The 24,615-nt window shown below is 49.6% G+C and overlaps 1 protein-coding gene across 1 annotated transcript in view; it reads right to left on the bottom strand.

Moving 5' to 3' along the window:
• Positions 1–3,750, bottom strand: part of A2ML1 (alpha-2-macroglobulin like 1) — a 37,997-nt gene extending 34,247 nt beyond the window's left edge. The window contains exons 1-2 of the mRNA XM_054040196.1: positions 3,556–3,750; positions 1,433–1,616 (exon numbers count right to left, since the gene is read on the bottom strand). Of these exons, the coding sequence (XP_053896171.1) occupies positions 1,433–1,616; positions 3,556–3,623 (252 nt within the window). The 5' untranslated portion in view covers positions 3,624–3,750. The remainder of the gene's footprint in view (positions 1–1,432; positions 1,617–3,555) is intronic.
• Positions 3,751–24,615: the final 20,865 nt, after the last annotated feature.

Raw genomic sequence — 24,615 nt, 5'->3', positions numbered from 1 at the left:
ACCTGGTAAGCTGAGTCAGGGGTGTGGGAGGGGGACGTGAGAAGCGCTCTGGGGAGGCACAGCGCGGCCCAGTCCGGCCCTGGCCAAGCACCTCCAGCCCCAGCAGCTCCAGCCCTGGGGCGCCAGCCCCGGTTCTGGCCGAGCGTGCCGGCCCGGCCCCCGCGGCTCAGCTCCTTCCCGGCCCCCACGGCTCGGCTCCACTCCGGCCCGGCTCCCTCGGCTCGGGCCGGGCCCGGCCCCCAAGGCTCAGCTCGGCTCGGGGCGGGCCCGGGCCCCGCAGCTTGGTGCGGCTTGGCTCGGACCCGGCCCGGCCCCCTCGGCTCGGGCCGGACCCGAGCTGCAGGGCCGGACCCGAGCTGAGCCAAGCCACCCCCCTCTCTTCCCATTGCTTCACTGCATCTGAAGGGATAAAGGACACAGCTGTTGGACTAGGGGGAGTGGTCCTGACCTCACGAGTTTGGTCAGTAAGACTGCTGAAAGCATGTGGTGGGGAAAAAAACAAAAACAAACAAAGCTTTGATTTTAACATAGTTGGTTAAGTTAGGCACCTGTTGCATTTTATCTTTCTTGTAACCATTTCTGACTTTTATGCCTCACTATGTGTACTCACTTAAAATCTCTATGTAATTAATAAACTTGTTTTATCTACTCCAGAATGTAGAAATTGAAGTGTATGGGAAACTCCATTTGGAGTGGCAAGTTGTGTGCATATTATTCCTTTTAAAGAAATAACAGACCTAAAATAGCTTGTATAGTCCAGGAGCAGGGCCGGCTCCAGGGTTTTTGCCGCCCCAAGTGGTGGGGGGGTGGGAGTCGCGATCGGCAGCAGCTCCACCGCACCGCTTTCTTCTTCTACGGCAATTCAGCAGCAGGTCCTTCCCTCCGAGAGGGACCGAGGGACCCGCCACCGAAGAGCCCGACTTGCTGCCCCAAGCATCTGCTTGCTGAGCTGGTGCCTGGAGCCAGCCCTGTCCAGGAGAGGGCTGGGCAGTACAGGACATAGATTTCTGGGGCAAAAATCTAAGACTGGGGGTGTGTTACGGTCACCCTGCAGTGTCACCCCTTCCTGGGGATCTACAAGGCTGGTGAGAGCCAAAGTGTAACTCAAGTGTGGCTGGCAGGCTGCAGTTGCACACAGACACTCAGGGTGTAGCTTGTATAATGGAAGGCTGTTTTTGAGCAACCCAGGTGGGAGCTACTGCTGCAAAGTACTGTAAAGCACCCAAGGTTGCAGGGCAGGGTTACGCAGCTGCACAGAAGTCTGAATTGTACTCTGGTATGTCACAACAGGTATTTGAATATCAAGGCATGCCCTTCTATACCAGTCACACCAGTAAACATCTTCAAACAGGTGCATCAGCCAAGCCAAGCAGTGAGGAAGCTCCACAAGCACACTTGCATCTAACTATTTGCAAGTTCCATAGACACTTACTGGGAAGCTGAAGCAGTTGAGCTGTCTCCTCTCCCAGACGAACCTATCCAGCAGCTTGTAGGTCTTGATCTTGGTCTCCAGGGTGATAGTGAGCAGCATGGAGCTCTTCACGTTACTCAAGTCCATGCAGACCTTCTCCATGGAGGGATAGCTCAGCCGCGCTGGCAGCACAACCACATAGTTCCTTGAGCAGGGAGAGAGAGAGAATCAGAGGGAAGGATTTAGCCATGTGTGTTGCTTTTAAAACATTCCCAGGGAATCAAGTTCTCTGATTGACTGATAAACTATTCCGACCTAGCTGGCTGCTTGTGAACTTAGAGTTGCTTTATGCAGAAGCTTCCTTCCCTGGCAGAGGAGACAGGCTGAGTTTCTATCCCCCACCATGCTCCCTTGGTTTCTCAGGTGTCACCCCTTCCTGGGGATCTACAGGAGGTAGTCAGGTGCACCACAGCAACACCTTCTAGCAGCCTCCACAGGGAGACACACCCATCCATCACTGGGGGAGGCTTGGAAAATTTCTACTCTCTCTCAAGGGGGGTTGAGGCTGCCTTTATCAGCCTTGGTTTCTCCTTTCCAATCAAAGTAGCCCTTTACCAGATTCTGTCGCCCTCTGTGACATCACAATAGTCTCCCTGGCTACTGGTGGCAATGTTGCACTGCATGACAACATGTCTTATAAGGCTGCTGTACCCAGGGCCAGCTCTGGCTTTTCTGCCGCCCCAACCAAAAAAAAAAAAAAAAGAACACCCACTTGCGGCGCGGCCGGAGCCAGGGTGCAGGGGGACTCCCTGCGCTGGTGCCCCGACTAGCTGGGGAGAGAGAGAAGGGGGCAGCCAGGGCTTCAGTGGGGCGCTGTCAACGGCCCAAACTGCCGAGCCGCCTGCCAGGAGGGCTCGGCGCTGCAATCGGCTGAGAGGGAAGGATGCGGCTGCCCTGCCGGGCTTGCTGCAGGGTGCTCCCTTCCTCCGCACTGCCACCCCCTACAGGGCGGCCAGAGTGGAACAAAAAAAAAAAAAAAAGCGGCCGTGCCGCCCTAGGATTGGGCAGAATGCCGCCTCATACAATCTGCTGCCCCAAGCACCAGCTTGCTCGGCTGGTGCCTGGAGCCGGCCCCGGCTGTACCTCGGTCAACTTTCTCTGTGCAACCATCTTCCATTATCACAGTACTTCTCAGCGAAGAAACACAAGGATTGGACAGAGGGAGAGATATGGGAAACCAAACAGAAAGAAAACTATCTCCAGCTGGGACTCACTCCCACACCCTGCAATTCTTTGCCTAAGAATTACCTGCCCTTTGTGACACCCTAACTATCTCCCTAGCAACAGCCAGTGGTGTCACAGAGGATATCTCATGAAGAGACAGATGGGGACGGGGGTGGGGGGGTAGAGGGGACGGTGTCAATATGAACATTTCACCTACACTTTGGAGGTGTAAAGAACAAGGGAAGGGAGAGAAATGCCAGGAATCAAGGAGCAAGAGACCCCAGACCTGGTCTTATAACTCAACTGATTTAGTCAGGGAGTCTCCACCCAGCACTGACACCAGACTTCCAACAGCTTTCTCTGTCCCACACATGCTGAACCATAAAAACACTCCAGCTTCTTCTCTCTCCTGCCTCTCCTCATCTTACTCCACTTGGGGGTCTTGGAAAACCTGCCTTTATTTCCCCGCTCCCTACAGACTCCCTCACAGCATTCACAACTGCCCATGTGCACCTCCAGTCACTTGTCCCTTCCTCCAACAAACTGTCCCTCCTCTACCTACCCATTCCCCCTTTCCAACCAAGTACCATTCCTGATCCCTCATATCTAACCGCTTCCCTGCTTCCCTGACTGTGTCAATTGATATTCCCTCTTTCTCATCTGCCAGCCATTATCATCACACCCACCCCTAACCATCACCCTCAAATATTTGTCCCAACCTCCTTACTCCCACTTCTCATCTCATCCCCAACAATCTGCCCCCTCAATCTACCCTGGGCATTTGTAATGCCTCTAGCCACCAAAGTGCCCTCTGCTTCCCCCCACAGTAACTTGCTCCTTCCTCCCAACCCCTTGCCCTCTTCCTCCTCCTCTCCACAGTCAAAGAGCTGGAGCCAATCCCTAACCCCACAGTAACTTACGGGACAGAGTCATCCGAGACAGCAGATTGGAGGAGTAGGGCCAGGGTGCTGAGGAGAAGGAGCCACATCTCTGTAGGGACCTGCCACAAGCGCCACCCCAAAGTGAGCTACCTGGGAGCCTCTGAGCTAGGATTCAAGTTGGGGGGGGAGAGAGAGGAACAGAGTCTAAGCTGCTTTCTCTCTGGCTCTCAGTTTATGTGGTACTGGCTTTATATCCTCATTCTATCAGGGGTGTGACTCTAAAGAAGACTCCTTGCCCAGTCACCTATGGAAGACAATCCACCAATCAAGGGCTGTAGAAGGGAGGGTAGGGAGTTCAGATTTAACCTGTGAAGGGAGCTTATTCTGGACTGGAATGGAGATGAACGAGTTCTGGAAAGCTGGAAAAACCACTTAAACTCAGGCCTTTTCTCTCTGAATCTGCCAGAACCAAAGAGTATATACATTATGTGTGTAAGTACAGTATGTATAGTGTGTGTGTGTGAGTGAAAGAGAGCTCATATGTACATAGAGTAACACTGGCTGCAGAGAACTAGCTAAGTTCCCACTCCTAATCAACACACAGAAAAGAATACACAACTTTGTCAATGCAGCCAATACTCCCTGCACTAGGGGATTAAAAATTAAATACAAATGAAAACATGAGCCACCCGATGTAACATCACTCCCAGATTATAGCTTCCTAACCAGTGATGCAAACAACCTCGCCTCAAACCAAACAATGCTGAAGGTACTTAACCAACACCTAAAGCACCAATATATGAATCACCTGAAAGAACAAATTAAGAACAGTTAAAAAGCCAGACTGTTACAGAGCCCTGCAGAGAATTATCATACCAGGGCTGCATTTACACTAGCGAACTTCATAGCCAGAATTCACCTCTCGTGCAGCTCAACCAATAGTAACAACTGCTGCCAACGCCTGTAGCATAGGCAGGCCTCAGGCATTTTTGCCCATCATCTAACACTGTTCTGAGCAGATATACAGTTGAGCTCTGTCTAGATGCCATATATCCAAGTTCTGTCTGTAGAATGGAAGCTGTAATATCATTGCTATTACTGGTGGAGCTGCACTGGTAGAGAGTTATGAGTATGTTTGCTAGTATAGACAAGACTTAGCAGACTGCCTGTAGCTCCTGTATTCCCCATCTAGCTCACAGCTACGACCCTCTGCTTAGGAAGTACACAGCTGGCAGAAACTAGGCAAAGATACTAGCTCTCCTAAGGGACTGTATTAAAGCACATTTGGAGTTTCTAGGCCAAACCATTTTTTGAGATAAGATGGGACATCAACTCTGTTGGAAAATAGCTATACAGTGAGATCATCCCAATATTAGGAGTCTAGTATCTCCCAAACACCTTAACTGATTTCCCTCAGACTTTCAAGGGAAAAAGATCAATCCCAGCCTGAGCTCATAATTGTGGTAAGTGGATCACAATTCTGGTGTGGGTGCAGTTACAAGGTTGTAGGGAGAAAACCTAATGGAAATCTTGCCTCTGGTTTACCTCTGTGGTAGCAACCAGCATCTCTTCGTAATACGTGTGTACTGTGTGGTAAGTGTGAGAAAGTGCTACGTGCCTGCTCTAAAATTAACCTGCATACCTTTATGAACAAGGAAAGGGTAATATAATGGAGGAGGACAGGATTATGTACACAAGTATCTAGTTCTTGAGCAGCTGGACAGATGACAAATCTAGCCAAGGGAAAGTACCAAACGGAATGGCTCAGTCCAAATGAGAGAAATTGCAAAAGAATTTGCATAGAGATGACATATGTGCAGCTGAGAAATCCTTCCACTGTTCTGAATAATGTGTTTCTGCAACTGATCTACAGAATAGAATATATGGACTTCATTGCTTATTTAAGTTGAGGAGATAAAAATCAAATGATGTTTTTATTGCTGTATTCAGGTTAAATCACCTGCATCCAGTGCATTGGCATGAAAATTTGCTGCAATAGTCTGGAAATTGAAAGTTTAACATGCTGTTTGCATCCCTTAGTTTGTGTACTTTCAATATGTTTTTATATCCGATCACACTGTTTCTTATGTTCTTTGGCCTGGTCACCGGGAAGCTTCTCTTTCAGTACAGTTTGCTCACATCCAATGAACTCAATGAGACATGTGAATGGCTTCCAAAATTAAAACCCTACCCCTAAGCCTTGGGCATCCTATGTCAGCAAAAACTTCTTTTCCTCCTCTCATCATGATGGGATCAAGTAAAGGGTTTAGAGGAAGAGGAGGAGTACTTATCAAGATGTGGCAGCTTGCCAATATTCTCACTGCACATTCCAGCCAAGAGGAAGTCACAGTCCTCAAATTAAAGCTGAAAATTCATGTGCCACACCTGCTGCTGAATAACACTTAATTACAACTGGGTTCCTGCACTCCAGAGAGGCAAAATATTCAAGGGAGACAAGCAGATCCAGTTCATGTTAGAAAGGGTTCAGTTGTTACTGTTGTAAGGTACAACTGTTCTGAAAGACACCAACATGTCATGAGGTCCTGACACACTAGCCCAGTACGTGCAATGATCTCACCTCCTTCAGTGTCTTGGCTTGTCCATTCTTAGCTGTATTAGGCAGTAGAATCCTCTCCCCAGAGGAGAAGCTCCATAGTTCGGGACATTTAAAACAAGGACTAGATGAAGCCCTGGAGAAGAGTGTAGGGAACAAACCTGCACTGGCCAGGAGGGAAAGAAGTGGAGGAAGGAGAAGTGGTGACCTAATTCATTTTTACCAGCTCTATAATTACTGAGCGTGTCACTTCTACCTCTAGAGAGACAAGGTGGGCAAGGTAATATCTTTTATTAGACTAACTTCTGTTGGTGAAAGAGACAAGCTTTCAAGTCACACAGAGCTCCTCTTCAGTACACAGCCTTCAGGAGGTTATGGAGAAATGACAGATCATGAGGAGCACTTTGTGGGCCAAATCTAGAAGAGACACAATGGCACTATGGCTGCTTATGGCAGGCCTGACTCACACAAAACAGTGATAAGGGAAGACTTGATAGGTGCAAAATCCTTGGCAGCACAAGATTTGCAAACCTGTTATTTTGCATTCTGAAAGACAGAATCTAGACTGAGTTCTTGAACTATTTTTGCTTTAACTCCTCACCTCCTCCCAAGGGAGGTTCACTTATAAAATATTTTCTTCCTAAATGGAAGTCTCTGCTCTACATTAGGGGTATAGAATCCCCCAGGCCTCACAAAAGCTACACTTGTGCAAGTGGATGCCTTCGCCATTATTCTGCCATCTCGCCCTGCTCCATTTTTCACCCTCCTTTTTCCAGTAGAATTTCTCCCTCTCTCACTCTGCTTCATACTTCAGTCTTGGCTTTCCAGACAGTTTCCCTCTCTGCTTCTTTTCTCACAGTTGCTCCTAAGCAGAGCATGAGTGCAATAAAATAACAATTAAAGATAAATTTTAAAACCCACAACGTTCAAGCACGTTAGCCAATGCATATAGGTTATATACACACACACACACACAAACCATATTAATAGGTATTATGCAGATGGTACTAATATAATATAGGTGTGTGTGTGTGTGCTGGCTAATCATGCTAAATTGCACTATGCTTATTCTTGCTCATTTATGCTAAGGCATATACCCCACAACGCCCAGGGACAAGTATAGGTCAGCAGCTTAGCTTAGGCATGGGAATAAGTAAGTGTAGACAAGCCCTTAGGAAAATACAGAAGCTGTCAAAGGCTAGATGGATTAGTGTTATGAAACAAAGGTACAAGGTGGTAAGGAAATAACGTAAGGTGTATAAATGCTTTGTATTAAGGAGTATCTTCATGCCCTTTAACATTTCAAATTTAATATTCAAAACAAAAGATGGGAAAGTACAGGGAGGCACCAAAAACAAAACTGGCACAGGCTGGCTAGTTAAACTTTAAGTGACATGAACATTGCTCTGTTACTTGTAAACTGCCATTAGATAAAAGATGGCTAATTTAACAGGCCATTTGAGAAGCACACCTTCTGTGTAAGGTGAACTAAAAACACTGCAAAAATTCATTTTCTGGGAAGGATTGTTGACGTATTAACTCCTTCTTTCCTGTACTGTATTGCTTTATCCTTAGACATTACATTTGGCTGAGCTTGGTTATTTGGTCTCTTGAACATTCTTAACAATGAACTGCAACTACAGTCAATTAGTTGGCTATACCTTTTCATCAATAAGTGGGTTCACAATTAGGCAAAAACTCGCTTGACAAAGATACAACCAGACTAAAGATACACAAATCAAAGCTGTGCCATTAACCTTGAGGGCTGAGGTGACAGTTATAGGTAGCTTGTTTTCACACCCCAACGATTTCCCTGCTTGGGTGATGCAATGCTACATCTCTTACCTCTCTCTGGGCTGGATTGCATAATAAGGTTATCAGTACCTGGAGGGAGACTTAACCTCTGTGATGAGGGAGCTGGTCAAACTAGAGGAGCCAACTGACTAACAGGTTGGTTTGGTTTTCAGAGATGGCAGCTGGAGCATCATCCTAGTTTAACTGGTTTTACTATCTCCAGCAGACAAGAGCTCACACAGCCCAAGATGTTCTGATCCTCCTAGATCTCCCCAGAAATGCCAGAGGGGAAATTTTTTCCCTTGAGTTACCCAAAGAAATCTGAAAGTTAATCCAAGGATGGCCTAACACAGATGGGACAGAAGGAAGGTTGGTAAATGCTTCCTGTGAGAATAATCCTTCCCCTCAGTACTGCCCTGAAGTGCCACTGTGGAGTACCCAGTGGAGATAAGCCAGAGAAGAGCTAGACTGGTGGTATTGATTTAGATTGTTATCTCTAGCAGTCAGCTTCCCTCAAGCTAGAAGTCATTAGCCATTTGCTCAAGAAATCACATCCGGATGTCGATTATCTCATCATCCTATCACTAACTGCTTCTTTTGGAGAAGGTTATTGAGAAGTTGGGGCAAGACATCTTGAGTACTGTCTGAAGGCTTCAGTCAGAATTTCATTGTGGGCATCTGTAAACCAGCAGGCAAACACTGACCTGAAAGGTAGAATAAAGTTCCCAACAACCATCTAATCCAAAGTCCTTTTTCAGGGCTGGCTTTAAATTAAAACAAGAATTCCAAAACCAAAGTAAATAAATTCCAACCAACCACCCAGGGCTTTCCCAACATCTGCCCACTGGGAGGGGTCAGGATACTCCCTTCCTGGCTAGTATAGCCACATACTTCCATGGCCCTATGTCTCTCCTATTTGCTATCCTTGCCTAAAAGGCAGGAAGCCTATTAACTGGTTTGCGGAAGGTCACATGACTAGAAGCAAGCATTTGACCTGTAGCTACAACCCCCTATTTTAAATTGCTCAACAGGCACACTGGGATGTGCTCATGTGCCCCAAGGTCCTGTCCTCTTTTATATGATGGCAGAGAGGTTGCAATGGTCTCTGGCTGCTGAGTTACAGATGAACAAGGAAGAACTTTCTTTGCCAATTTGATCTAAGTACCTATCTGGCCTCCATTACTGTATTTATCTGAGTGCCTCACAATCTTTCATGTATTTATCCCCTCAGAGACAGGGCAGTGCTATTATCCTTATTGCACAGATGGGGAACTGAGGCCCAGTGCCTGATGACCATGGTGCATGCTGGAAGTATGCAAAATGAACACCTAGATAAGACTTGAACTCATGTAGACCTCAGTTGCACAGAACTAGTTTGTGTACCAGGGGACTCTGAAATATATTGGCTAAGGCAGCATGACCATGTCTCCATCTAGTTGCTGTCCCCTGTGCAGATAAATCAGGGCATGGTCCAGTAAGTTATGGTGGAGACAGAAAGCACTCAGGTACTATAGAAGTGGGTGCATTTCAAACACCTGGAACCCAATTCTTCACCTCCTGCACAGCATAAGAGTTCAAAGATTCCCCCTACGGTTTCATTTGGGAGCTGTTCTTCACTTCCTTCCTTGTGTTGCTTATCATCATTAGGGTAGAGTGACTCTCTTGATCCATGCCCCAGAGATAGCTGCATTTTAGGGATGAGTGTGATCCCTGGACAGTAGAGTTGGTCATATACTGCAGAAAAAAGTCCACAGATATTCACTCAAATTTAAACCACCAATTTGGTTTTGTCGTGGCTAGGGCTGTTTGGTGTTTGCTTGCCAGGGAAGTCAGAGCAAGTGAGTTTATTTGCCTGAGTGCTTGCACAGTGGCATATGCACATCAGAAGTGACAAGGTTGCATCATAACTTCTGTTTAAATGGGGGCTCTTTCTCAGTCCTCTAAAATCAACCTGCTTAGTCAGATTTCTTGACATTTATTGCGCCTCAGGAGGGTGCAGGGTAGGGTTAGTGACCAACATTTGAAGACGTCTGATCTAGAGGGTTGCAGAAATATAAGGCCTGAAAAAAATAGCCATTAAAAAAAACAACGGTTACCTAGCTTTTTGTAACTGTTGTTCTTCAAAATGTGTTGCTCATGTCGATTCCATTCTAGGTGTGTGCGCCCCCACGTGTGCAATCATCGGAGATTTTTGCCTTAGTGGTATCTGTAGGGCCGGCTGTGGCGCCCCCTTGAGTGCCGTGCTCATGCACTGGTATATTAGGTACCACCAAGCTTACGCCCTCTCAGTTCCTTCTTGTCAGCAACTCTGACAGAGAGGCAAGAGGGCGGGTAATGGAATGGACATGAGCAACACATCTCGAAGAACAACAGTTACGAAAAGATAGGTAACCATTTTTTCTTCTTCGAGTGCTTGCTCGTGTTGATTCCATTCTAGGTGACTCACAAGCAGTATCCTCGGAGGTGGGCTTACAGCTCACGGCCTTGCAGCTTGCAACACTGCTCTACTGAAGCCAGCATCGTCCCGGGCCTGCTAGGTAAGTACGTAATGGGACATGAACGTCTGGACGGACGACCAGGTGGCCACCCTACAGATGTCCTGGATAGGCACTTGGGTTAGGAAAGCTGCCGAAGAGGCTTGCGCCCTGGTTACGGTTACGCGGTGATGGGCGGTTACGATCACCGGAGGAGGCACCTTTGCCTGATCGTAGCAGCAGCGAATGCAGGCAGTGATCCAAGAAGAAATTCTTTGAGCAGACACAGGACAACCTTTCATCCTGTCGGCCACTGCGACGAACAATTGCGTCGACTTGCAGAATGGTTTGGTCCTTTCAATGTAGAAAGCTAGCGCCATCCTGACGTCTAGGGAATGCAACCTGCACTCTTCCTCCAACTTATGCAGCTTTGGAAAAAAGACAGGTAAGTAAACGTCCTGGCCTGTATGAAACTACAAGACCACCTTGGGCAGGAAAGCCAGGTGTGGCCACAGCTGGACCTTGTCTTTGTAAAACACAATATAGGGCAGTTCCAAGGTAAGTGCCCTAATCTCAAAGAGCCTGCAGCCAGATGTTATTGCAACCAAGAACGCAACCTCCCAGGAAAGGAGGAGGAGAGAGCAGGAAGCCAGAGGCTCGAAGCGGGGTCCCGCAAGCCGTGACAGTGCAAGATTCAGGTCCCACGGAGGGACAGGGTCCCTGACGTGTGAACAGAGGCCCTTGAGGACCCTGGCAGTCATATCTTGGGAGAAAACCGACCTATCCTCAAGCGGCGGATGGAAGGCCGAGATAGCGGCCCAGGGGACCTTAATAAAGGAAAGGGACAGGCCTTGGAGCTTGAGATGCAGAAAGGAGTCCAGAATTAACTACAGTGAGGCCCACTTGGGCCCAATGCCTTTATCCGAGGTCCTACAGGCGAACCTCTTCCATTTGGCCAGGTAGATCACTCTGGTGGAGGGCTTTCTGCTGCCCAACAAGACCTGATGGACACAGGCCAAGCACTCCTGCTTTTACACATTTAACCATGCAGCAGCCAAGCCGTCAGGTGCAGCACCGCCAGGTTCGGATGCAGAAGGCTGCCGTGGCTTTGGAGCAGCAGGTCCAGCTGGAGCTGTAGCTGTAACGCAGCAGCTACTAAGAGGTCCAGCAACGTGCTGAACCAGTGCTGGCGCGGCCAAGCCGGCGCTATGAAGATCCCTCTCGCTCTGTCCTGCTTGATCTTCATGAGGACTCTGTGAATTAACTGCACTGGAGGGAAGACGTACAACACAGCCCCTGACCACAGGAGCAGAAAATCATCCATCAGGAAGCCTCTGTCGATCCCCCGAATCGAGCAGAAAACTTGGCATTTCCTGTTTTCCCTAGATGTGAACAGGTCCACACGGGAGTCCCCCACCTCTGGGGGATGATGCTAACCATTTCCGGACAGAGGGATCACTAGTGGTGAGATGAGAAGGTCCTGCTGAGGCGACCTGCCAATGCGTTCCTGGCCCTGGGGAGGTGCGCAGCTACGAGATGGAAGTCGTGTTGCACACAGAAGTCCCAGAGCCTGAAGGCTTCTTGGCAAAGGGCAGACAATCTGGCTCTACCTTGCTTGTTGATATAGAACATAGCTGCTGTCATAGGCGTGCGCAGCACATTTCATTAGGGTGTGCACCAAGGGAATTTTTTTTTTTAAAGGTGAACATCATAAAGGGCGGGGTGTGGGAGGGGGTGCTGTGTGCAGGAAGGGGCTCAGGGCAAGGGATTGGGGCAGAGGAGGGGTGTGGGGTGTATGCGGGGGCTTAGGGAAGGGGGTTGGGTGCAGGAGGGGTGCGGAGTGCAGGAGGGGGCTCAGGACAAGGGATTGGGGTGCAGTGTGTGGCAGGGGGTTCAGGACAGGGAGTTGGGGTGCAGGAGGAGTACAGGGTGCAGGCAGGGGGCTCAGGGCAGGGGGCTGGGGTGCAGGAGGGGTGCAGTGTGCAGGAAGGGGCTCAGGGCAAGGGATTGGGACAGAGGAGGGGTGTGGGGTGTATGCGGGGGCTTAGGGAAGGGGGTTGGGTGCAGGAGGGGTGCGGAGTGCAGGAGGGGGCTCAGGACAAGGGATTGGGGTGCAGTGTGTGGCAGGGGGTTCAGGACAGGGAGTTGGGGTGCAGGAGGAGTACAGGGTGCAGGCAGGGGGCTCAGGGCAGGGAGTTATGGGGCAGGGGGTTGGGGTGCGAGATGCAGGCAGGGGGCTCAAGGCAGGGAGTTGGGGTGCGAGGTGCAGGCAGGGGGCTCAGGGCAGGGAGTTGGGGTGCAAGGTGCAGGCAGGGGGCTCAGGGCAGGGAGTTGTGGGGCAGGGGGTTGGGGTGCGAGATGCAGGCAGGGGACTCAGGGCAGGGAGTTGGGGTGCAAGGTGCAGGCAGGGGGCTCAGGGCAGGGGGTTGGGGGCAGGAGGGGGCTCAGGGCAGGGAGTTGGGGGGCAGGGGGTTCAGGGCAGGAGGTTGGGGGGCAGGGAGCTCATGACAGGGAGTTGGGGTGCAGGAGGGTAGGCTGTTTGCAGGCAGGCCCGGGGCTGGGGATCTGGGCTCCCCCATCCCAGCAGGCAGGCTCGGGGGCCGGGCAGGGCGCTTGGGGTCAGGCCAGGCAGAAGCAGGCGGGGTTGGATCGCAGAGGGGCCGGGCTGCTCCCACGGCTGGACTCAAGTCCGAGGGTGCCAGGCCGGAGCCCCCGAACAGCGCCAGGGAGCTGAGCTCGCAGCCGGGCTGCGGGGGGGCCTGTGGGCCAGGTTCGCCCCCTGCCCCGGGCCTCCTGCCTCCTGACCCCACTTAAGCTGGGCTGGGCTCAGGGGCGGCCTGACTCCCCCCCCCCCCGGGTGGTGCCCGGGCCCCCGGCCAGCGCGGGGAGCCGCAGATGGGTTTCGGGCCCTGGAGCGGGGCAGCTGCCTTGGGGGGGGGGGGATGTGGCAGCACCCCCGCGGGCCACTTTAAGCGGCTGTGTTGGTGCTGCCGGGTGGGAGGCTACCAGGGAGCACATGAGGCTGTTAAAGCAGCCAGCCCGGCCCTGGGGAAGGGGAGCCCGGCTCAACAGGGTGCAGGCAGGGGGCTCAGGGCAGGGCCGGGGGGGGGGTGTGCAGGAGAGGTTTGGGCTCCGGCCCGGCACCGCTTACCCGCAGTGGCGCGCTCCCTGCCTGCCAGGGCCCCATGCCGTGCCGCTCACCACCTCCCCACACAGCCCCAGGGGAGGGGAGGGGTGGCACAGGGCTCTGCACGCTGCCCTTGCCACGCCTCCAGGTACCTCCCCTGAAGCTCCCATTGGCCACGGTTCCCCATTCCCAGCCAATGGGAGCTTTGGGAGGCAGTGCCTGGAGCAACCCCCCCCCCCCCCCCCGACCCCAGAGACATGGTGCCCTGATGGCTGCTTCTGAAAGCAGCGCGGGGCCTGCGGCACCATGGGGGGCAAATCCCACAGGCCGGATCCGGATCCGGCCCGTGCGCACGCCTATGGCCGCTGTATCATCCATCAGGACTTGGACCACCCTGCTTCTTATTTGAGGTAGGAAGGCTTGTCAGAGCAGGCAAACCGCTCTGAGCTCCCCAACGTTGATGTGTAGGGAGCGATCGTGACTTGACCAACCATCTGCACGCTGAGATTGCCCAGGTGGGCTCCCCATCCCAAGTCTAAGGCATCAGAGATGAGGGTCACTGACGGGGACGAAGCTGCGAAGGGAACTCCCTCCAACACCAGTGCAGGATTCTGCCACCATGTGATTTACGACAGTATGTGGTCCGGGACCCTTACTACATGGTCCACACTGTGTCTGTTGGAAACGTAGGCTGATGCCAGCCACACCTGCAGGGGCCCAAGGAGGAACCACGCATGCTGGACCATGTAGGTGCAGGCCACTATATGGCCCAACAATCGCAGGCACATGTGAGTGGTGGTGAGAGTGTGGGTTTGCATGCACGAGATCAGGTCCACCATTGCTTGGAACTGGACCTCGGGGAGGAAGGCTCTGGGCTGACTATAGTCGAGGATACTCCTATGAACTCTGTATATTGCACTGGAGTTAAGGTTGACTTTTTCTTGTTTATTACAGCCCCAGGTCGTGACAGGTGGAGCAAACCAGATCGAGATGCCGCCACACCTGATCCCAGGACTGGCCCTTTATTAGCCAGTTGTCAAGGTATGGGTAAATTCAATTAAGGTGTAAGTGGCCTATTCTCAACAGTTGACAAGAAGGGGTGAATATCAAGGGAGGAAAAATTACTTTTGCAGTGCTAACGAGGCCAATGCAATTAAAATGGACGTTGCCCATTTCCAACAGTTGACAAGAAGGTGTGAGTATCAGCAGAGGGGAAATTATTTTTTGTAGTGACCCATCCACTCCCAGTCTTTATTCAGGCCTAATTTTGATGGTGTCCAGTTTGCAAATTAATTCCAGCTTTGCAGTTTCTTGTTGGAGTCAGTTTTTGAAGTTTTGTTGTTGAAGAATTGCCACTTTTAAGTCTGTTACTGAGTGTCCAGGGAAATTGAAGTGTTCTCCTACTGGTTTTTGAATATTACAATTCTTGATGTCTGATTTGTGTTCATTTATTCTTTTGCATAGAGATTGTCCGGTTTGGCCAATGTACATGGCAGAGGGGCATTGCTGGCACATGATGGCATATATCACATTGGTAGATGTGCAGGTGAACGAGCCCCTGATGGTGTGGCTGATGTGGTTAGGTCCTATGATGGTGTCCCTTGAATAGCTATGCGGACAGAGTTGGTGTAGCGGGGTGGACACCCGCTCCTGCCTGGGAAGGGTTAAAGCCAGCCCCACAAAGGGCTGGGGCTGTGGAAGAAAAGCTACCTAGGCTGATTGGTGAAGTAGCCACAGCTGGGCCACGCCCCAATCAGGCCCCAACTGGCCTGTATAAAGAGGCTGGGAGCCTCATAGAGTCTCTCTCTGCCTTCAGAGAGAGAGATGGGCCTGGCTGTAGGGAGCTAAGACAGAGTACCTGAATGGAGCAGGGCTGAGGAGCTCCAGCCTGGAAAGCCCCAGGCTGTGGCCTAGCATTGGGCCAAGGGATACTGGGGGTTGCAGAGGGCAGCCTAGAGGTAGGCCAAGGCAGCAGGTCCAAACTCTCTTTGCCAGTGATGAGTGGCTGATACTGCAGTCTGCCCCGGGCATGGGGCTAGATGATGATTGGCAGTAGCCTTACACTGAGGCGAGGTGGGGTTAGTGGGTGGGGGTTCCCCTGGGAGGGGAGATTCAGCATGTGTGGGTACTGCCAGGGGGCAGTACCCAGAGCAAGGGGCACTGGGGTTCTGGGAGGGATGCGGGGGCCAGTGCAGACAACAAGGTAGATCACTGGCCTGCAGAGGGTGCTCTGGGCTGGATTGAGTTTATTCCCTAGATGACCAGCAGGAGGTGCTGCAGGGGTGAGTCTGACCTCTTACAATTGGCAACGGGGTTTGTTGCAGGGATTGGTTCCTGGGTTAGTGTGTGTGTTGTGTGGTGTGTAGTTGCTGGTATTTGTTTCAGGTTGGGGGGCTGCCTGTAAGCGATGAATGGCCTGTCTCCCAAGGTCCGTGAGAGTGAGGGATCGTCCTTCAGGATAGGTTGTAGATCCTTGATGATGTGCTGGAGAGGTTTCAGTCGGGGGCTGTAAGTGACGGCTAGTGGTGTTCTGTTACTTTCTTTGTTGGGCCTGTCCTATAGTAGGTGACTTCTGGGTACCCTTCTGGCTCTGTCAATTCAGGTGAGTATTGTAGTTTTAAGAATGCTTGATAGAGATCCTGTAGGTGTTTGTCTCTGTCTGTCCAATCAGAGCAAATGCCGCTGTATCTTAGAGCTTGGCTGTAGACAATGGATCGTGTGATGTGGTCTGGATGAAAGCTGGAGGCATGTAGGTAAGTATAGTGGTCAGTAGGTTTCCGGTATAGGGTGGTGTTTATGTGACCATCATTTATTTGCACTGTCGTGTCCAGAAAGTGGATCTCTTGTGTGGATTGGTCCAGGCTGAGGTTGATGGTGGGGCAGAAATTGTTGAAATCCTGGTGGAATTCACTCCATGCATCTGATTAACTGGGTTTTAGCCCACGAAAGCTTATGCCCAATTAAATTTATTAGTCTCTAAGGTACCACAAGGACTCCTCATTGTTTTTGCAGCCACTTTGTTAGAATCACTGGTGGGTTTGGGCGACAGAAGGGATGCCTGTACAGATATGGAGTTGCTCCATCCACCAGTTTAGAGAGTTCTTTGTGTCCGGAGACCTGCCTGTCCATGGTGTCCTTGGTTGGAGAATAAGCAGTTCTTAGCCAGCCCTGGAAGCAACGAAGGCCCAGCCTTGCATGACTGGTCACAAAGGTGCAGGCTGACATATGGCCCAAGAGTTGAAGATAGTTCCTTATTGTGGTCCATGGGCTTCCCTGAATTGTCCCTACCTGTCCTGACAAGGTCACAAAACTATCGAAAGGGAGGTATGCTATGGCTGTCACTGAGTTCAAGTATGTCCCTATAAACTGTATCCTTTGTAATGGTACTAGTATGTATTCTTTATATTCAGCTGAAGGCCGAACTCTTGGAACAGATCAATGGTCTTCTAACTGGATGATAACACTGCCTTGAAGGAACAGCCTTTGAGTAGCTAGTTGCCGAGGTACAGGAAGACAAGGATTGCTTGTTATCTAAGGTAAGCAACCACTACCTCTAGAACCTTTGAAAATATCCTTGGGGCCAAGGATAGGCTGAAGGGGAGCATTCAGTGCTGGAAATGATCTTGGCCTACTGTGAATAGCAGGTATTTCCTATGCGATGGATATATAGTTATGTGTAGTGCCCTACCAAATTCATGGTACATTTTGGTCAATTTCATGGTCATAGGATTTTAAAAATCATAAATTTCATGATTTCAGATATTTAAATCTGAACTTTCACAGTGGTGTAACTCTAGGGGTCCTGGCCCAAAAGGGGATTGTGGGGGTTGCTATGTTATTGTAGGGGGGTCGCAGTATTGCCACCCTTATTTCTGCACTGCTGCTGGTGGCGGTGCCGCCTTCAGAGCTGGGCGGCCAGAGAGCGGTGGCTGCTGGCTGGGAGCCCAGCTCTGAAGTCAGTGTCACTGCCAGCAACAGCAGCAGAGAAGTAAGGATGGATGGTATGGTTCTGTCATCTGTCCAGCAGCAGCTGGTCTCCGGCCATCCAGCTCTGAAGACAGGTCAGAAGTAAGGGTGGCAATACCTCAACCCCCCTACAATAACCTTGCAAAAGACCAGATTTCACAGTCCGTGACCTGTTTTTCATGGCTGTGAATTTGGTAGGGCCCTAGTTAGGTAGAAGTAGGTGACTTGTTGGATAAGGGACAAAAATCTATTCCCTTCCTCTAGTGAAGGAATGAGTTGCCAGAGTTGTCACCCTGATCTTTTGAGGCTTCTCAAACTTGTTCATCTGTCTTAGAGCTAAGACCAGCTTCAACGTCCATCCTTCTTTGGTACTGGGTAATATTTAAAGTAGAATGCCCTGCCCCTCAAAGGGGAAGGAACCGGTTCTATTGCTCCTAGCTGAAGGAGAGCCCACCTCTTGCATCAATAGAAGCTTATGAGACCGAGAAGGGGGGTTGAAGGGAGGGAGTGACAGGAAATGGATGCTGTAGCCTGATATTATGCCCTCCCAGACACATTGGTCCATGGTGGTCCATTTCCACCAGGTGTGGGAAGGGATAAGAAGGTCCCCAAAGGGAGGGAGGTAAGCTAACGGGTGCAGCTGTAAAACCAGAGGAACAGGAGGATTCAAACCCATCAAAACTACTGTTTAGATGATGCCTGATTGAACATGAAGGGCAGCTGAGCAACACTCTTCCTCTGAAACCTGTCTCTTTCTGGGGGGTTCTGCTGGTCTATGGTACCCTGAGAACTGAGCCAGGTGTAACCTCTGGGCAGTCTGTGCTCTACTAAAATGCTTCTTGCTCGTAAATGTGTAAATGTTCAAGGAGCATAGGGTAGCCCTGGAGTCCTTCTACATATACAGGGAGTCAGTCATGGTCTCCAGGAAAAGCTTATGACCATCAAATGGGGAATCCCTCTACTGTATTCTGAACCTCTCTCGGAAACCCCAAACGTTGGAGCCATGATACCCTGCACATAACTACCAATGTGAAGATGGATCTGGCAGTCGTATCTGCCATGTCTAAGGTCTCTTGGAGCCATTCCGGCCAATAACTTACCCTCCACAACTATGGACTGGAATTGCTCCCTGGAGTCATGTGACAGCTGTTCAATGAAGACCGTGAGTAAATGTTGTTGTAATTAGTAAAGTTGCATATGGCCATGACTGCCTGATAATTTGCAATCCAGGGCTGCAGAGGAGTAAGACTTTCATCCAAAGGAAGGAGTCGAATAGGGGCAGGGAAGGGGTGGAGATTTTGGAGAAGGGGTTGTAATGGGGGCAGGGCATGGGTGGAGCCAGGGTAGTAGAGGGTCAAGCACCCACCGGCGCCATTAGAAGTCAGTGCCTATGGGTTCGGGGGCAGCCAATGAGGACAGAGAAGAGTCCCGTGCCACAGAATGGCCACACTGAGACCAAGGTCTCAGTATCAAGAGAGCAATGGGGATTCTGGCTCATCTGACACCAAGAGGTCCCTCGAGTATCAGAACTCCTGTGGTACCAGAAAGGACCACAGTACTGTCTCCATAGCTGAGGTTGCTGGAACTGGAGCTGACCATACCAGTGATGATGGGCATACTGGAGGCTTTATAGATGCCAGGTGCTGATGCTTGCTCACTACTGAAAGTACTGCTGGTACTGGGACCCCCAGCTGAACTGCTTACATTGGGTTAAGGAGCACGATGACATCAATGGCTAAGCAGAGTGCTTCGGTGCCAATGTCAGGGTTGAGCTTGATGGTACCCTGTGCTTACCCTCCTTACTGGTGAAGGGTAGAGATGCCCTATTGGAGCAGTACTTCCTTTCCTTAGAGCTCTGGGGCTGTCAAGGCTGATTCCCCATTCGGGCACTTCAAGTGCAGAAGGTGGGGGCCTGCAAGGATTCTAAAAACTAATACAGGCCACTCCAGGCTTGTAGTAAACTCCCAAGGTTACAGTTTTTCTCTGACATTGGCTTGGTAAATTTTGCCACCACCCAAATGCAAAAAATCCCCTTGGACCCAGGAAGGCGCACTTGGGAATTCCTCCCTGTGGGGTACCCTCAAGCGCTTTCACCCCCATCCCCACCCCTTGAGGAAGAGCTGAGGAGAAAAAAAACAAAAGAAATTAGCTGTTGCCACCAGCTAATCAAACAACATGGGCACAAACCTCTTTGGACACACACATCCAAATCCTGTTCTTAAAGGTAAACTTTATTAAAAACAAAAGAAAGGAAAATACATCTGGAACTTAGGCTTTTGCTAGATTTTAAAAGAACAATTCCAAAAATTAGCTTCCTTGGGGGTTCCTCTTAAAGGTTACAGGCAAACAAAAGCATTGGGGGTTAGCACAGAGGAGATCCGCAAGCCAAAATAAAGACCTAAACCTGATCACGTTTATCTAAACATTCCCTATCCAAATGATTTAGAATCATCAAATATCCGGGTTGGAAGGGACCTCAGAAGGTCATCTAGTCCTATCCCCTACTCAAAGCAGGACCAATCCCCAAATCACCCCCTCTACGATTGAGCTCACAACCCTAGGTTTAGCAGGCCAATGCTCAAACCACTGAGCTATCCTAGGTATGGAAGATACTTTTTCATACCTGGTTCAAACCTTGCACAGCATTTCTGCTTATAGCATTGCTGCTCCGTGTCCCTGCAACCCAGAGAACGACAGACAGACAAAGGGAAGTTTTTTCCCAATTTTAAAAAGTTCTAGCCTTCCCATTGGCTCTTTTGGTCAGGTGCCCACTTCCTTTTTTCTTTTTGTATGTATGCAGGGAGGTAAGGCAAGCAGAAAACAGCTACCAAGAGGAATTGTACAGCTAACTGGCTTCCCATAAAAGGGAGCTATCCCCCCTTCATTTATCACAGGGGCTTTACAGGCCTGCCAGTACCAGAGGAGGAGTAGTTGGCCTCAACAGTACCCTTGGAGACAGAGGACCTTGACAGGGACCTGTCTTTTTCAGAGCTGGCTCCTTAGAGATAGAATCCATGCTCCCCTTTTGGGAGTCTACCCAGCATGCTCCAAAGACTTTCCTTTCTTAGGGGAAGGATGCCCCGACACATACTGGGCACTGGATCTGTCCAGAGACAGATATATATGGGAGAGGGTATCTCCTGATCTGCTCAGAGGGTGATTGCAGGGAACATTCCATAGCGAACAGTCTGAGCTTTATCTCCCTGGTCTTCCTAGCCCTGGACTTATGGACCAAACAGAAGGAACACTTCTGGGAGATGTGGCACTCCCCTAGGCAATGGATACACTTATACTGTCTTGCTTACCAGTATAGCCTCCTGGCAAGAGAGGCAACATTTGAAGCCTGGCAACCCAGGCATACTCTGCCAGGAGAAGACAAGTTTCCCAGGGGAAAAGGGAGGGAAAACAGTCCTCTCACTTATTACTAAACACTGAATGGTAACCTACAACTACACACTCTCTTTGAAGAAAGAGAAAAGGCTGAGTATGCTCTATGCCAGGAATCAACAACCTTTGGCACACAGCCCATCAGGGAAATCCGCTGACGGGACGGTTTGTTTACCTGCAGCGTCCACAGGTTCGGCCCATCACAGCTCCCAGTGGCCGCGGTTCGCCGTTCCAGGCCAATGGAGGCTGTGGGAAGCGGCACGGACTGAGGGATGTGCTGGCCGCCACTTCCCGCAGCCCCCGTTGGCCTGGAACGGCGAACCGCGGCCAGTGGGAGCTGTGATGGGCCGAACCTGCGGACGCTGCAGGTAAACAAACCGTCCTGGCCAGCCAATGGATTTTCCTGATGGGCCACGTGCCAAAGGCTGCCAATCCCTGGTCTAGACGGACGTAGGCTTCCATCTTGGGCTAAGGTGGTAGAAAAGGAACTAAGGGTGGTTTTCCAGCGCACCCCTATTTAGTCTTGGTGTCTGCCATGAGGAGGAATAGAGTGCACACATGGGCTGGACACTGTTAGCTAGATATCTCTGATCGAGGGCTCAAGAGGCACATGTGCACCTGACGTGGAGCACCCATAGGGACACTACTCAAAGAAGAACAAACCATTTGCCAGTAGAACTGTAGAGGCAATTACTTTGCTGCCTCCTCCACTGGCTCCTCCTCCCTGTTTTTCCACATGCCAATAGGCTACATGCAGGGCTCTTGGTGCATGGCATTGGGAGGAGTTTCTTGGTGGCACTAGGGAGCATGTCCTTTCATGGACTAGCTGAGTGCCACAGAAGCAGGAAAACTATGCCTGAGCCTGCAGCCCTGGACATAGAGGGGTTCCTGTGACTGGATAGCATTACAGACTACCATGGGGGCAGGGCGTGAATGCAGGTGGCTTCAAGGAGACACCTGTTGCTTTACCAGGATAATTGGATTTATTTTATGCTCTAAGGATGGAGTGAGGCCCATGCAGATTTCCTTATCCCTGCTGTTCCTTTTCTTTGCTTCAGCATGCTTCCTGACTAGCCTGGACTTACCTGCCCCAAACAGCCTTTTTATCCCATTGCTCTTTGGACATGCCCCTCTCATGGAGCGGGTCTTGCTCTGCTTCTTGCCCTGTTCATCTAATACTTTCCTTCTCTCCACATGCACATATAGACTACCTGTTGTTCGCAGAGTCCTCTTTGTAGTTCCCATCATCTCAACCAGTGATCTCGGTATCTCCAGCTACTCACCTCTCTGCTCAGCTAGCACTGCCCTCCTGGCTGTCCCATTGCCTTAACTCTGCCCCCTTGTACAGGTGCTTTACAATACAGCCTTTAAATACAAGACCACATCCTATTTCTCAAGTAACACTGTATCCCAGACAATTTTTTTTTTTTTTTTTTTTACAACTAGAGATATAAATTGCTGCTTTCTACCCCCACTCATTTCAGCTGCAAGACTGTTTGGAGGAGGGAGTCAAAATAATTTATTTTTTAATACTCTGTGCTCAAAGATAACAGACCTGTCTTTGCTTCAGTTTTCCAGGGAATAAAAAAAATCATCTTTGGGCAGTAATCAAGCCTGGAAAATTTCTGCCCACAAGTAACACTTGTTAAGTTCTGAGTGACTGGAAACATTCCCTTCTGTCTAACGTATTTATATGGTCTCTCCCTGCCTCACTGTAATATCTGAGCACATCAATCTTTTAATGTATTTATCCTCACTGCACCCATGGGAGGAAGGAGGACTATGGGAAAAACTGTGGCACAGATATACTAAGTGACTTGCCAAAGGTCACACAGGAACTGTGCAGCAACGCAGGGAATTGAACCTGAATATCCAGTGTCCCAGCCTGGCACTGACTATCCTTCCTCTTCCCCTTGTATGTGAGGTTTTCTCCCTAAAGCTGTACAAGCCAGGATGGGCTACACTAAGCCCTGAAAAAGTAATTGGATTAAGCTGCAATATCTTACAAGCCTATAGTGCTACAAATAGCTACTTTATTCCAATAGAAAGGGGAGAGTCCCAATTTTTCAGTGGGACACTAAGGCGAGATCTACATTAGAAACTTTTGCCAGTAACATAATGTTGCATAGGGATAAGATTCTTCATGACATTTTATATTAGCAAAAAGCCCTAGTCTAGACACAGTTGTACAGGCAAAACTGTCCTTTTGCAACATAGCTTATTTAATTCAGGGAACTGGTGTAAGCTATATGGGCAAAGGCACTCTTTTGGCAGTATAAGCTGTGTCTGTATTGGGGAATTTGCCAGTATAGCTATACTTTGTAGACACAGCCTAAGTACTTGCTTCTAGTGCTGGAGTCATAAGAAACTGGACCTTAAAACTACAGCATTATTAGGTGTCCAAAAGCTAATTTAGAGTTGCCTACAATTTTCAGATATAATTTTCCTCTCCTTCTGATTGTTGTACAGTTGGATTTGAAATACATGGCTGGAAAACACTATATAATACAGGGGTGGCCAAACATTTTGGCCTGAGGGCCACATCTGGTTTCTGAAACTGTATGAAGGCTGGGTAGGGAAGCATGGCCCCCGCCCCTTATCAATCCCCTCCCACTTCCTGCCCCCTGACTGCCCTCCTCAGAGCCCCCGATCCATCCAACCCCCCCTGCTCCTTGTCCCCTGACTGCCCTGCCCCCTGACAGGCCGCCTGGGACTCCCATGCCTATCCCCATTTCCTGTTTCCCCACCCCTGGTGGCACCAGTGAGCTAAGGCTGTGGGGGAGGGGGAACAGCAGGGGAGGGGCTGGGAGCTAGCCTCCCCGGCCGGGAGCTCAAGGGCCGGGCAGGAGGGTCCCATGGGCCGGACGTGGCCCACAGGCCGCAGTTTGCCCACCTCTGATATAATAGCTAAGTATTATTACTACTTGAGGGCAAAAATAAAAAAAACAGTAGGAGAAAAAATGTTAAACTTCCCACAAACATTTTGAAAACTGATTTTATGTAGCATATCCAGAATATAAGGCCTTACAGTGGAATGCACTGGGTACCTTAACTATAGGCAGTGCTACCTGCCCCTGTAGGTAGCCACTAAGAGAAAAGGCTTTAATAAAAATATAATTTTAGCTCCTGGTGCACATATCTAACTTTACTCACATGTGTAGTCCCAATGGAACTATTTATGTGAGTGAAGTTACATGCCTGCATAAGTGTTTGCAGGATCAGGACCTATATTTCCAATATTTTGATTTTTTTGCATACAGCAGTTTTGTAACATTCAAACCAGACAACCTACCAGTAAAGGCATCTTTTAAAATATTCAACACTTATAATTTAGTTCATTCTACATTTTAACCTAGACTTGCAATGACATACATTTTCAAATTATCCTCAACCTGATTTACACTAATGATTCAAAACAAAATAAACAAACAAGTGATTTAAATCACTCCACCCTGCCTGGTTGTGACTATTGGTCACTACTTAAATATACATGTTAAATGACACTTCTTCTTGCCACCTATGTTTGTAGGGACACTGATATCAAAGTCACTTTGGAACTGATATTTTAGATAATTAAAAATAAAGCACTTTACACATCTAGTTTCACTAACCCTCTCTCTCCCCTCCAACCCACAAAAATAACGGATTCAATATGTCACAAACCAACATCTTTGCCTATGTTATTAATATCACTCAGATTGTTATGGTGAAAGAATTTGAAAAAAACAAATATTTTTAATGGCATTTCTCTCAGTCTGGAAAATGAAATTCAATGAAATCAGTTTCATTTTGGTTTA

The sequence above is a fragment of the Malaclemys terrapin genome, chromosome 1 (genome assembly GCF_027887155.1).
Source record: "Malaclemys terrapin pileata isolate rMalTer1 chromosome 1, rMalTer1.hap1, whole genome shotgun sequence".
Lineage (NCBI taxonomy): Eukaryota > Metazoa > Chordata > Testudines > Emydidae > Malaclemys > Malaclemys terrapin.
Note: the sequence above shows the minus strand (reverse complement) of the source record. Positions and strands in the feature narration are given on the sequence as shown.